The 14,742-nt window shown below is 37.8% G+C and overlaps 1 protein-coding gene across 1 annotated transcript in view; it reads right to left on the bottom strand.

Moving 5' to 3' along the window:
• The window catches only part of LOC148827937 (neurexin-3), a 379,354-nt gene that overhangs the window by 61,161 nt on the left and 303,451 nt on the right, over positions 1 to 14,742 (bottom strand). The window contains exon 16 of the mRNA XM_088924829.1: positions 585 to 756. Within this exon, the coding sequence (XP_088780955.1) occupies positions 585 to 756 (172 nt within the window). The remainder of the gene's footprint in view (positions 1 to 584; positions 757 to 14,742) is intronic.

The raw sequence follows: 14,742 nt of genomic DNA, 5'->3' as shown, positions 1-14,742 counted from the left end.
GTAACAAAGCTCTGCTCACTAACCAGATATCAGCAAAACCTCCATTGTCTGCCTACTTTACACAGCACCATTGTTTTGGAAAGCATACACAAATCATAATATTAATACAGGTATTTTTTAGGTCGTTTTGCTAAAGCTAGATTTGGCAACCTGAATTGAATGACATTGGTCCTAAACAAATAAAAATATATATATTGAAAGTCATTAAAACTGAATAAAAAGTCATTTGCTCTCACACACATAGGGTAGGGTATATTGTGTTTTTAATACCTTGCAGTACAACCTTTTAACTTAATGTCAAAACACACCAGTTCCATTTGTCTTTTTTGACGGTTTCTCTCTGTACAGGAAGCTGCCTAAGGAGTGTTGAGAGGTACACAGGGGCCATCTGCTATCATCTAATTGGGCTAAGAAAAAATAGGTTCTTTGCATCCCAAAACAAATTAAGGCAATTATAGAAAGTGAAGCAAAATGTCGTCCGTGTCAGTTGATAAAAAGCATATGCTGTTCCGGTTTAACATTAGTTTAGTAGTATTTGAAACGGTTCTCTCTGGTTGCTCATGGGATGCGTGAAACTACTGTACCTGTAGGGTAGTGCTCATTGACTGGCCAGTTGTCCACCTGCAGCGTTGCATTCCCACCATTCCTTGTGAAGCGAACCACATGGTATTTCCCATCATTCACCGGGGCGCTCGTTTCTTGGATGCTGATGTCCACTGTTCCAATGTTAAACGTGACACCAATCTTGCCTTGCTCCTAGGAAGACACAAGGATATCTAGATCAGTGCACTAACATTCTCTCTGCACCTCTCCACCCCAACGTTTTCATAATGGATACTGTGGTTAAAAAAGTGTTCAAAACTTAAGGGTTTTAGTATGCATGGCTAGTAGGAAATGCCCCATTAATTATCTAAAGTGCAAAATATAATTAAGCAACAATAATGGTGTGAACCATTATGTCCAGACACCTCTCCTTGTGTTAATATAAAAGTATGAAGGTTTCATTAAAGCAAGCAATAAAACTTTTTCTTATAAGCCTTTTTAAAAATGCATAACTAAAAATTCTTCATAATGAGCCTAATTGTTTTATCTGTGTATGCCTTTATGTATTTGGTAATATACAGGACATACAGTGATAACTGCAAAAATGAACGTGACCATTTATTTCAACAAGAAACAGGTCATTTTATGAGACCTGAGCGTTTTCTCTTACTCTTCCTTATTCTGCCACCTGCACGGTGCTAACAGGGACTTGAATAATCTAATACATTAAAGACCTCAGATAAACTTGTCCTCTTAATGAAAACAATTCATCGTCCATCAATCTCCTCGTTTTGCTGCTAAGAATCTGCCTCATTGATCTAAATAATGCAGTGAAAGTGGACCAGATCAATGCCATTAAATAAAACAGTAAGAGATAAGGAAGATGAATGGCCAGTGGAGGCTGTGTCTGTATTTCAGTCACATGGCTGTGTGGGCATGCACAAACGTGGCAGGTAGGTGATGAAATAATTGAAAAAAAAATTATGGTTAACAGTTAAGCACAATAAAACTGATAATGATGATGACAACAAAAACGTGCATCACTGCGATGTCCTTCTGAACAAAATAATACAATTATTGGGATTGGAAAATTATTAAAATGATGTAACATGATTCGGAGAATCTCATACTGCCTTGTTAAGCACTGTTCCTATTAGAGCTGATTCTGCTTAGCGCTCTTGGCCTGGCCATTTTCTTAAGTACTCCACCTGTAATAACGCAGAATATCTGTCAGAATATCTGATACACACACAGGCCAGGAGGAAGTACCTAGAGCACACTTAGCGCAGGCTGGAGTTGTGCTTCCTGCTACTATTTGTGCTAAAGGCAAGAAACAGTAAAAAAATGCTCCTCAAGCTCTCAGCCAGTTAGAGTGGAGAAAGAAGACTCAAGCCCACCAGACTGGCAGGAGTGGTTCCACCCATAGGTCTCCTGCTGCTGCCAGGCTGGGGAAGAGAAGGCAATGAGGGTGGTTAACCTACTCCAGCTCCCACTGAAGGGATTGGGACAGAGCCACACTTTAAGGATTTCTTTTGTAGATTTTAATATAAACTCCTTTTAGTATAAAGTGTAATTATTATATCCTGCAATGCCTTTACTGATACCCAATGAAGCCCTGACATGTTACTCGTACATACTGTACAGTATATAAGAATACATATATATCTACTGTATATAAAGTAAGTAACAGAGCTCCTAGAAACACATCTGCATTGAGCCCAGGCTAGAATTGCCTCTGTTAATGCTGAGTTCCACTCCCTTCTTCTGGAACACATCCTCTGCACGAAGTAAGACGTTGCTGTAGAGGTCATCAGAAATTATGGAGTAGATGTTAACATACAATATATAGCAGAAGATTTGCTAAAAATGAATCTCCAAAGAATCAAATGTATTTTACTGTTAAAATATGGATGGCAAGTCTGCTCAACTTGTGGCTCTTCAAATGTGCATCAATGCACTACTTTTATGTTAACAGCACCCTTACAGGTATCGTACGTTGACCCTTCTTATTGTCAATTCAATAATTTAGAAGCTCGTTGTAGCAAAACTGCCTGATGGATTGGTGTGGAGGCTCTGAAAGTTCACTAAACCTTACAGAAAAGTAATTTACAGAAAAACTTGGCCGCAATGTAGTCTTTTGAAATGGAAGCATCATTACATTATTCCCTCCTGCCAAAGGCAGTTTCCATAAACACAAGAGAAGCTTTCTCTGTAGTGGGGCGATGTTGGTAAGTTACTGTTGTTGATAGCGAAAGAACCCATTGAAGCAATGAAAAGCTGTCTGGAGTCACACATGCTGTGTTCCTCCTGTTAATGGCATGGTCTCTGCTGCCAAGGGATCAGACAGCAAGAGATGATCTGGACAGTCATTGCCTGTAAAGAGCTTCGAGACAGCATCCAAGAGCATGCTTAATATGAGCAGGAAGACTGAACTGCTGCTGCAAAGATATGGAGAAAAATGGATTCCCTAAGCTCTTAGTAAAGGCTGAGAAAGACTGAGCTAAATACCAAATACATAAGGGATATTCACCCTGTAGACCTATTTTTATCTGCCACATTTGTGAGAAACAGTAAAATCCACTATTAGGATAATTTAATATGAATAAATGTCAGCCACCTAAAATAAATATACTGTAAAGAATAATATTTAAAGTATAACAAATCCAACATAACCACAAAACTGTATAATACAGACAGAAAAATAAGGGAAAATACCCAAGTCTGGAAAGAAAGCTTCACAATCAGAAGAAAATATACAGTTACGAGATCAGTTTGTCCATTATTAATGTAGAATTTGCATTTTGGTCTTTGCAAAAATGCAAATTCTGCTTATTTTTATTCAATACACACAGGTAGGAAGAGGCACCAAGAGTTATGTTTTGCCAAAGACAGAAGCACACATAATTACAGTTTCTGATAATGCTATGAACTATAGTTTTTACAATTATGCTAATCTCTAAAGTTTAATGAATGACTTTTACTAAGGTTAGGGTCTAAGTTCAACTCAAATTTCTGTTGTTTTAAAAAAAGTTTTTTGGAAAAGCACACAAAAGGATTTAGGTAACTGAGTAAGACACAAATGCTACTTAACTACAGTAGATACCCTATAAAAACAAGTCCTCAGTCTGGAATAAAAGGTTAGAAAAATAATGAGGGATTGCTGAACCAAATTTTTCTGCCGAATCTAGGACAGGAAACACATAAAATGAGATGCACCTTTGAATTAAGGTGAACTTTAATCACAGATAGAGATGGATTATAGTATGCGATACAATGCCATTTCACTTTCTTTGACAGCTTTCTTTCTTTGAAGCTTCAGCCGTTTTTCCTATCCGGTTTCAAGAAAGAATGTTAGGCAACTGTTAGAAAGGCATTGATTTCATGGCAATTTTAATCATGTCTAAAATCCTTGTTTTAACATACTATGAATCAGGTCTGTTTGTCATTTTGACAATCACAAATAAAGCCTGCTATTTCTATTGGGAAAGCAGTGTTAGGAAAGATGCAGATGAACACTCAAAAGGGCAATTCAAATTACATTTTCAAATTCCAAGATGCCTGAAGGTCTGGCCAGCACATTATGGGCTTGTAGAGCAAGAATGCATTTTAATCCACTTTATAATGAACAGGGCTTTGAACCAAAGGAGATCAGCGTGCTTGAGTCACATGGTCTCAAATTCAGACATGTTCACTACCTGTCAATTACACTGAGATGTTAAATCTTCATGTTGCTGCTGCCATCTGGGTAAAACCTGACCTATTATTGCTAAAAGCCGTAATTACATATTAGAACTGTGCAATAATTAAAATTCATATATGTGTTTCTGAACTTTTCATGTCCTTCAGCTGGGTTGGTGGCGTAATGCCGTAGCAATAGCACAGTGTGGTGGCCTGGAAGCCACTGGTCTAACTCATCCGCCTTCCCACCTGACTGGAAACCCTGCTCCTGCACTGCACAGCTCGCTGACCCCCCACTGACAGGGGGACAAACACGCACCATTCCCGACAGGTCTTGCAGCACCACAGCTTGAGGACAATTTCAAATGAAAATCCTTTTTGAACAAAACCAGTTAAAGTTTCCAGTCCGATTTTAAACTTACTCGTGGTTGCAAAGACCCCGATTAGCCCTGCTCTTGGACTATTCTGTATAAAACAGTCTAGGAGCATGTATAGCTAATCATGATCTGTGACATAAACCCTTTAAAATTTTAGACCAGGCCTCGGAAAGTATAGTTTAAATATTGGATGTACACAGATGACTATGGAAGTCTTCTATAGCATTCATTGCTATTCTTCTATTTCCCCTTTTTTTCTAAACTGATCAAAATAGACTTCTGACAAGTAGAACTGGTGATATTTCACATTCATGCTCCATTTGATTTGGCCTTATCACCAGTTATCAGTATCTCTGCAGAAGCGCAATAGATGATAAATTGGAGGAAGGAGGTATTTTGCACCATCTCTCACATTTATCACTAGTGATATCTTTAAAAGAAACTAGGCCAGTGCCCTCAAGTTAGTTTAGAAGACACTTTCTGAAAATGCCATTATTAGTTTATTTTGTTGAAGCTTTTATCCAAAGTGCACATTTGTACCAATTGATCCATCTGGATAAATGAATATTTTACTGGTGTGATCTGAGTGAAGCACCTTGCTCAGAGGTACAAGATAGTTTGTAAAACATCAGGGATTTGAAAAAAGAACACTCTTAAGGTTTTTACTAGATTTTGGTGACTTGAAAAGTGTCCTCCCAATGTGATTTGTATACTAAAATATCATTTATTTGGGATAAATAAATAGGTTATAAACTTGGAACTAAATTAATTTAAATTGTGCTTTTATGCTTCTTCCCCATGAAATTATATGATGGGAGCAGGGTTTTTTTTTCACTTTAAATGCTGTGTGCTGACACTTTGCTGCAAGTAAAATAGCTGAAGAGACATACAGTACTCCAAGCTATACGCCACTGTTTATTCAGGCATAAAAATATTTCATTGCAGTGCAAATGTCTGTTAATAATAAATATGTATTTACAGCACATACGGTGTATAAAATGCATGTCTGAAGGGTCTTTTTTCTGATGACTTCTGAAAATCTGTGTGAGCTACACAGTGCCACTTTGTGACTCTTCTAGTTCTTTGGCCAAGCAACCAACAATGGAGTGATACATTCAGTGGTGTACCACAGGGATGTGCACTAGGATCACTGCTCTTCATTTATATCATCGATCTAGAATTCAGTACAGTTAGTAAACTTAATACGTTTGCAGATGATGCCATATTAGGAGGATTAGCAAATACTGTAGAAACAGCAAATTAAATTAAAAAAAGATTTAGATAAACTTCTAGACTGGGCAAACAGCTGGAACCTGATGTTTAGACAAGAGAAGAGTTTTGCATGCAGGGAAGGAAAAAATACAGTATGCAAGTATAGTAAATACAAAGCACAAAAAGTAAATACAAAATGGGGAACAATGATCCTGAGGCTACTTGTCTAAAAACCTTTTTATGCAAACGATGGAACAGACAATGTGGGGAAACAATAAAAAGGTAAACAAAATGTTAGGCTTTAAAGGAGAAAAGTATAGATTCCTAATTAAGGAATTTTATGTTAAAATTGCATAATGAACTAACTAGGCCTGGTTTTGATTATTTTGTACAGTTTCTGTTACTATGTTACAAAATAGATATTGTTGCTCTGGGATCAATCCAGAGAATAACAACCAGATACACTTTGAGACTTAAACTTGTGACAGGCTGGAAGAACTGAACCTGTTTAGTCTTGAGGAGAGAAGTCAATGAGGGGGCCTGATACAAATATTCAAAATCCTCAAATGCACAGACCAGTCAATGCAGCGCAACACAAACCAGAGGGCAGAAGAGGAAAGTGCATTTGAAACAGTGAACCACAGACATGTCTCTCACAGAGGGAGAGTGGAACGAGCTGCCCAGCCATGTGGTTGAAGCTGATATCCTGGCTTCTTTCAAGAATGGGCTGGATGAGATCCTGGGATCATTTAACTGCTGACTACCAATCAGGCCAGACAGGCCGAGTGGCCTCCCCTCGTTCATCACCTTTCTTACGTTTTTATGTACTAATTACTAACAAAGTAAGAATTTCCCAAGCTACTTTGGCTTGTAGCTGTCTTCATTTCACAAGAGCTTCTTCTCTTCAAGCTCGTTCTTAAAATTAAGCTGTACTAATGTATAGAGAGCAAGCTCATTCCTCTTCTTCTTTTCTTGTTTACTTGCTACTGCAAACTGACCCGTTGTCTAAGAATGAGTGGCACTTACAATGTTCTTCATAGCATTGAAAGTGGAGCCTGATAATACTTGCAGCCCATTTTATTCCACCACAACTAGAGCAAGAGGCAACAGGATGCATGAAGCACAAAAGCCTTGCATGTCCTGTAGAACTCTGAGCAAACAAATGGTTTACAGTAAAAGATTCATTTTTTTCCTTCCAGACTTTATTTCCTTTTATTTTCTCACCTCTCGCCAGCCAACCAACACCAGATTATACCACTGTATAAAATGACTGACATTTCCAATTATTTTTTATTAGCAAGTCACCAAAGTGCAAATCAGTGTTGTGGAGAGTACTTCATATCTGAAATTTTGAAACAAGAAAATTGCTCTGCACTGAAAAAAAATGACTGTTGCTTTTTTTAGAGAAACAATAGCAGTAAGCTTGGTTTTCAATAACCTAAAGTGAAGGGACAAAACACTTGTCACAAACAAAAAAGTGGAGGATGGAATCATTGGTTTGAATAAGCTTTTAACAGTCTTTAAAGCAATCTTCTAGTAGCTGCACTGAAAATCGTTGTATTTATTTCAACAAACCCACAGAGATGTAAATAGCCTACAATGATAAATCATTTTAATTTTCTTGTTCTACTGAGAAAACCATTTTCAACATTCTAAATCTGCATTGGGTTATTCATTACTTCAGGCAACATGCATGTTAAAACATACAAAAGCTCATAATTATTTATAATGATATTTGAGATTATTTTCACTTAAAAGTGATGGAACTGTGTTTCTGAATGAAACTCAATGAACATCATACCTGCTTGGATGAGTTTGGCTAGAAGGATAGTGAGTCTCATCAGATCACTTAGCACTTACTGTAAGTCTTAAATGGATAGTAAGACTCAGAAGAACTGTAGATTGCAAGGGTTAGAGTGTAGCAAAAACATGCCATACTGTATAATTCATTTTCAGCTAAACCTCTAAGATTTTTATTTTTTTCAGACACTCAGGACAGTTCAACAATTGTACGTTAGTGAAATCCGTGCTAACTGACACAACACACTGGCATCACAAAGACACAAATTCCACACACACACAACCCGCTTGAACTTAAGTTCAAGTGGGAAACTGCCGTACCACTTAAATTTAGGGGTTGCGTATGACAAGACAGAAATCCTTAACAATCAAGCTTTTAACAAACGATCACGCATTAATAATTTATATACAGTATGAGCACAGTTTTATATTTTTATATTTTTAATATACATTTATAATAATATACATCTGAGTACAGTATTAGCAGATGTCTGATCTACTTGGTTATTCTCTGTTTCATATTACTAGTCGTCTATCATATTACTATTCTCTATCATATGACTAGTCATCTTATCAAAAGTACTATACAAACACATTACCTTAAATCCTTCCAAAAAAGCCTGTTTAAGAGCTATGGTTTCCCGGTAGACAGACTGACAAGAGAGCAGATGGGAATTTCAAAACAATATTGTATAACATGAGACATCTGTAGAATGTTATAATGAATGCCTACAAACTACATTGTTTCTTGCTCATTTCTACACCTGACAGCTCCTTAACCAACTGCAACTGACATGGTAAAATAAAACATCCTTTAAACTTGTTTTTTATTCACTACAACCTTCAATACATGTAGGGCATACAGTACTTGGCAGTTTCTGACATGTATTGCTTTAAGAAAGTTAAATAGTTCCTAACATAAATGATACACACATTAATAAACAACAACAACAACAACAACATTTAAAGCTGTTTTTCATTTCAAAACCTTTGTATGCAGTTTTATATATATATAGTAACAAGATGTGGATTCTCGGAATCTGCTCTAAGACTACATGATTACACAGCACTGTAGCTGGGCCAGAGCTGCAGTGTGTTCTCTTTGGCTGCTGTAATTCAAAATAACAAGCCTGACAAGCGATTGTAGTCACATCATGTCATTCTGCCTTTTTCTAATGCCTAATACCACTGTGGAAATTTTAAAAATCAGCCAAATATGAAAGTGTCAAATATTTTGTTGTTTAAATTACATTTAAAAATAATGAACATACTGTAGATGCAGATACCACTCTGTTTTTAGTATGATATGAAATTGCTGGCTCACCACAAGAAACAGTTCAAGAAACACTGTATGAGGGAGCACTAATGTGGTTTGTGACATGAATAGCTTTGAAGGGCTCTATTACCATCTAGGCAGAATAAATGATGCTCCACTCCTGTATCAAATGCACAGCGGTATTTTATATAAGTTTCAACAATACCTCAATATTTCATCTATCCATACGCTGATGGCTAAATTTAGTTTTGTGTTCAGTCACAGCAGAATGGCGTAATGGGACACAGAAACTGTCGTGGCAGGAAAAACGAACTGCTTTTTAACGAAATAAAATTTTATTTCAGCAAATGCTCGCAATCCATCATCCGCAACTCGGTAAGAAATTCCAAAAATGATTGCAAACATTTAGAACACTTTCTTGTAAACCACACGCCACCATCATTAAAGCTATCAATCGTGGCAGTTTAGCGTTTAGCACTGCTGGTCCTGTTCGTAATAACTGCAATACAAAGAAAACAGCATGAGGAATGCTGTGAAATTTCACTGCCCAGCCAACCAAATTAAAAGAGAAAAACAGAAAAATGGTGAACTTGAGTTCAGAAGGTTCATGTGCAAACAGTAATACTGAAACAATTAAAAACCACATGTTCTGTATATCCCCAGGTTTAAAGGAACGTCCTACACATTTAGATTTTGGAAAGGGAAGACTAGTAGGGAACCTGACCCAGGAATTCAAAATCCTTCTTCTGGATCAACAGTGAAACACAAACCAGAAGACACAAAATCTATTTGGAGGTGCATTTAAATCCACCAACAGGAAGCACTTCTTTATCCAAACGACTGCGGTAGCCTGGGAAAAGCCGATACTCTGGCTTCTTTCAAGAAACGGCTGGACAAGATCCTTCAATCAATCAGCTACAGTACTGAGAATCAGACAGGCTAGATGAGTCAACTCTTATTTCTAACTACAGCATGTACCAGTTGCAAGAAAACAATTATAAGGAAATGCTGAGCTTTGAGAAAAAGCAGTATGATGTCTACCGTCAAATTAGATGGTCTAGGTGTATACTGTATACAAACAAGTAATAGACTTATTCCATGCTGAAAAGAGAAGAAAGAAAACAAAATGTTTCGGCCGTGGAGCCTTCTTCAGGTGTGAGAAAGACAAGGCAGGCTCACTGGCCGAAACGTTGTTTTCTTTCTTCTCTTTTCAGCATGGAATAAGTCTATTACTTGTTTCTTTGCAGCCTACGCATGCTGACACAGCTACCCACCTGAACTACTGTATACATTCTTTTCAAATGTGGCCATACAGATGATTCTAGTCAGGTATGTGGCTGTGCTGCCTTGTTTCAGGCAGGCACAGCCAACTGGACACCAGAGCAGCTGCAGACAAGAGGAGGGCCTTCAGCCTATCTGGTCCATTTAGTATCACAATTACTGGATCTCACTGAAACAGGGTCTCACGCAGCAGGTTCTTGAAAGAAAGCAGAGTGTCATCCTTAACTGTATGACTGGGTAGCTTGTACTTTGAGCCTGATATTCACACCACCCAAAAGCCTTTCAAACACATTCTACACAGTATGACATATCTGTTTGACACCGAAAATGTCAGATTTTATCAATTGATTGTTTGTCCTTCTCTATGTACTGGGGGATTAATGGAGATATTCAAAGCTGCTGCCTATGTACCGGTTCTTGGGGTTCCCGTCCTTGCCGCTCCTGCTCTGCCCGTTCACCCCTCACTGCCTGGGCTCGAACCCGGGTCTCCAGCGTCACGCAACAGGGAACTTGCCGGCTGAGCTAAAGGAGACCTCCCCCAGCCCGGGAGTCTGAGATCCCCGTTATACACAGGGGCGTATTCGTTACACCTACTACTATCACACTTTGTAAAGTAAGTTCCAAGATGGACACTAATAAATGTCCAAAAGGGATAAAAAACCACCTGTTTCCTTTATGCCTTATTTCAATAAAGTAGCAAATTGGACGTTTTGGTCTGGACGAAGGGGTCTTGGAAGACCAGAGCGGGATGAGACCGAGTGGAAGTTTGGTAACTGCAACTTTCAAATTAGCGGTGCACCGGACTCGGAAAGAAGTGAGACTAATCTACTGCTGTAATACATAATATTTCATACTTAAATAGATTTAATTTAACACCTTCCATGGAAAGGAAACTATCAGGACTTATTTAGTTTCGTCAGCTACAGTGTGATTCCTCACTGTAGAAAAAGAATCAAACAGAATGATTAAAAACATTACTGAAATATAGAAGGAGAGCTACCAATTTATATCAGAAGTAAATTAAATGCTAAAGGCTGCCAGTTCTCTTGTCTTGAAACTGTAAGCACAAAAGAAGGACAAGCAGAATGCCAGTCTAGTCTTTATTAAAGAAAGGAAGGAAGAGATTGATACCATTTCAAACAGGTGTCGCCTGACCCCGTGGTTGAGATGCGTCTTGAAACCAGGCATGCTTTTGCAGTGCTTATGACTCACAGCTAGTCGCTTTCCCTCCTCGTGCTTCAGACTAACCATCTGTACAACAGGGAACAGGCAAGCTGAATCTCTGTGAACAAGGCGGACAAAACCGCTGCAACAGACGTCAGAAAGCCTTGCTCTTTCACAAAGACTGACCTCCGCAGAATGAAAAAAAATAATTTTAACAAGTAAACTAAAAATAATCTTGCTCCAATATTGACAACATTAATATAAAAACTGTCAAACTGAATTGAAAGACGCGCTGCTTAGTGACCGTTACGTGAATGATTCTTTTAGAAAACCAGAAATAAAACGGCACTTTACTTAATGCCTGATAATTATAGTACATTACTGGGTTAGCAAAATATTCAAGAGTGTCACTCAACATTAGCCTCTAACCCTTTAAAAAAAGGAGACACTACATATTTAATTTTAACATTAAGTTCAAGAACATAGGCAGAAGGTAATGGAACTGACTCACTATCGGTCAACGTCAACTGCTGTTGCTGCACTTTGATCTTTCTATCTGATTGTGCTGGGTTTGACTGATTAATTATTTATCCAGTATTTTATATTTCCCATGCACATCTCTATAGCTCACCTTGGTTCTAATAGCTTATGCTTTTATAAGAACGTATTTTTTTATTATTGGGCTGTCTAGACTGCGGGATATTGTTTTACACCTTTACTGGCATTGAAGACATAATACTTGTTACTATATACAGTATATTGCATATTCAAGTTAAGGGCAGTCAGTCATCGGAAGTCAATGAGGCCGACCCCCTGGTGAGGATAAACTGTAGAAAACACAGCAAGAAAAAAAAAAAAACAATAAAATGTTAGCTGGTGCAATCTCGAATGCAGTAAGGACATGCAGTAGAAAGCCTGCAAGCAAGAGTCTGTCTGGCCTGTCAGGTTGCTCGTAGCTAATTGATGCATTTCCACGTACTGTAGTTTCCACTTGTGTGCCCTGACTCCCGTTTCCCTGCTGATTCCGAGGAATCCAGGATTGGGGGTGAAACACTACCAGAGGACACCAGTGGGTGGATTTAGAATGAAAGCAGATTCAGAATAGAACACGCCACCGATATGTACAAGAGTGGCGATAAACGTTCTTCTCAGACCATTCGAATTGTAGTTTTCCCAAGCATTTCATGTTAATTCACATACAGCACGTATTTTATGCATGTGGATTAAACATGGTTGATATGCCAAGGCTGGTGGTTTCTGACAGGGGGAGTGCGCTGTACACTCCATTACAATGCATGATAGTTTCACCCGAGGAACTGGGAAGACAGAATTCAAGGAAAACAGCGTAGAGCACCAGCAACTGGCATATGTGTTGTTTATCTTACTTAAGCTTTCAGTAAGATTTACAACCATCATTTTGAAAACAGCATTAAACTCATTATATGATTTCCTTACTTGCTTAAGCAACTAAATGATATTTAGGAAGTATGAAGAACCAAATATTATCAACAATGCTACCTGAATGCTAGCTATCAGTCAAGTGACCTGAAGGATGACTAAACAAGCTATGCTGTGTGATGTCAGTGCACAGAAAGGTTCTTATGGAAGGCAAAATATAGGCTGGAGGAAAAAACAGAACTCTAAATCTATCGAATTCCTCCTAAGCTCCAGACATGTCTGCCCACCTTTCACACGGAAAACCTGGTAACCAGGGTAACGAGCAAAGGAGCAGAGTACAATTCAGATGATGTTTAAAATAAACAACTTGCTGTACCTTTTTTCATATCCAAAATGTAAATACAGGTTATGTGGTTGCAGGTTGAACATTTTTCTATGTTAATATTATCAGGACCATTCAGCATGCTTCCTGTTTGACCATTTCCTGAAAATAAGATATTTATTAAGATATTTGTTTTACATAATGGGGGCCATGGTCTAAAACCAATTGCTAAACAGTACAAAGCTCAGTTGTGCTTTGTTTTTTTTCAGTAACTTGAGCTTGTACAAAACAGACTTACTTTGCATGCAGAATGTGTCAAATAAAAAAAGAAATAGGTATGCAAAATTGTGAAAGCTTCTGCTCACCATGATTCTGATTAATATTAACCCTTTTATTATGCTGGGGACATAATTATCATAAAGATCAAAGGAATCAATTCAATACAAATATTAACAAAGCAAGCCAAGCAGCTTTGAGCACTGCAACTTAAGAGAGAAGAACTGGGACTCCAAGAAAGTTGAAAAGCAGTTACAGAGTGTGCGCTTCAGGAGAATCAAAACTCAGTTATTTTGTGCATTGAGCCTGAAATTTTATTAAAGATAATATGCTATCAGAAGCTCATTAGAGGAATGACTAAATAGGATTTGTAGTTAAATAGAATATAGTGCCACAAAACTACATTTGGGATTCGGCTAATGAAATTGAACCAGTTTGGGTAATCAAATAGAATCTGGTCCACAGATATTTAATTTAATGTGCTGGTGAATACAAGCAAAGCAATTAACGGTATAAAATAGGGACTCTCAATCTCATAATTCATTTTGGACCACAGTATAACTGAATATGGAGATGAATTAATATTGCTTAGGAATCTTTTTGGTGGAAAAGGACGCAGTGAACACAAAATATGCATGAAACTAACTTGTACTACAAGTTTAAACAGATACAAAAACTATTAAAATAAACATTAAACAAATATCGATGACTCTTACCAGGACTAGAGGATAACGTAAAAAGCAAAAATAAAAGTAAACTAAGTGCTCAATGACAGATTCCTTTTTGATGGCCAAATAATAATTGCTTACACTTATATAGCACTCTTCTGGACACTCCACTCAAAGTGCTCTACAGGTAATGGGGACTCTCCTCCACCACCACCAGTGTGCAGCCCCACCTGGATGATATACAGTACTGTAACAGCAGCCAGATTGCACCAGTACATTCCCACACACCAGCTCTCAGTGGGGAGTTGAGCAGAGTGATGAAGCTAGTTCATAGATTTAGATGAGATTAAGAATTCTCATTAAAAGCACAAGAGAGGTAATGAATGAGAAAAGGCTCTTCAGCCCATCTTGTCCAGTTGGTTGCTTGAATCTGATTGATCTGAGGAAGCCATTTCTTGAAGAAGCCAGGGTAGCACCTTTAATAACATGGCTGGGCAGCTTGTTCCAGACTCCATGTTCATAGGAAAAAAATATAAATTAATATAAATAAAAATGTCTTCATATGAAAGAAGGCCATAAACATTTAGATTGGTCAGAAGTGCAGAATTATCTTAATCACACAGTTTCAACACGTTTTGTCTCATCAGCTTTGGAAGCTGTCATATAGGATTGCTGATAGGAAAACATTTTTGCAAGGCAAAGCCGGAATCAAATATATTACTATTTCATGTTTTGTAGTGAATATTG

Source organism: Atractosteus spatula, chromosome 9 (genome assembly GCF_055471065.1).
Source record: "Atractosteus spatula isolate fAtrSpa1 chromosome 9, fAtrSpa1.hap1, whole genome shotgun sequence".
Taxonomy (NCBI): domain Eukaryota; kingdom Metazoa; phylum Chordata; class Actinopteri; order Semionotiformes; family Lepisosteidae; genus Atractosteus; species Atractosteus spatula.
The sequence above is the reverse complement of the archived record's forward strand: the minus strand, read 5'-3'. Positions and strand labels throughout refer to the sequence as shown.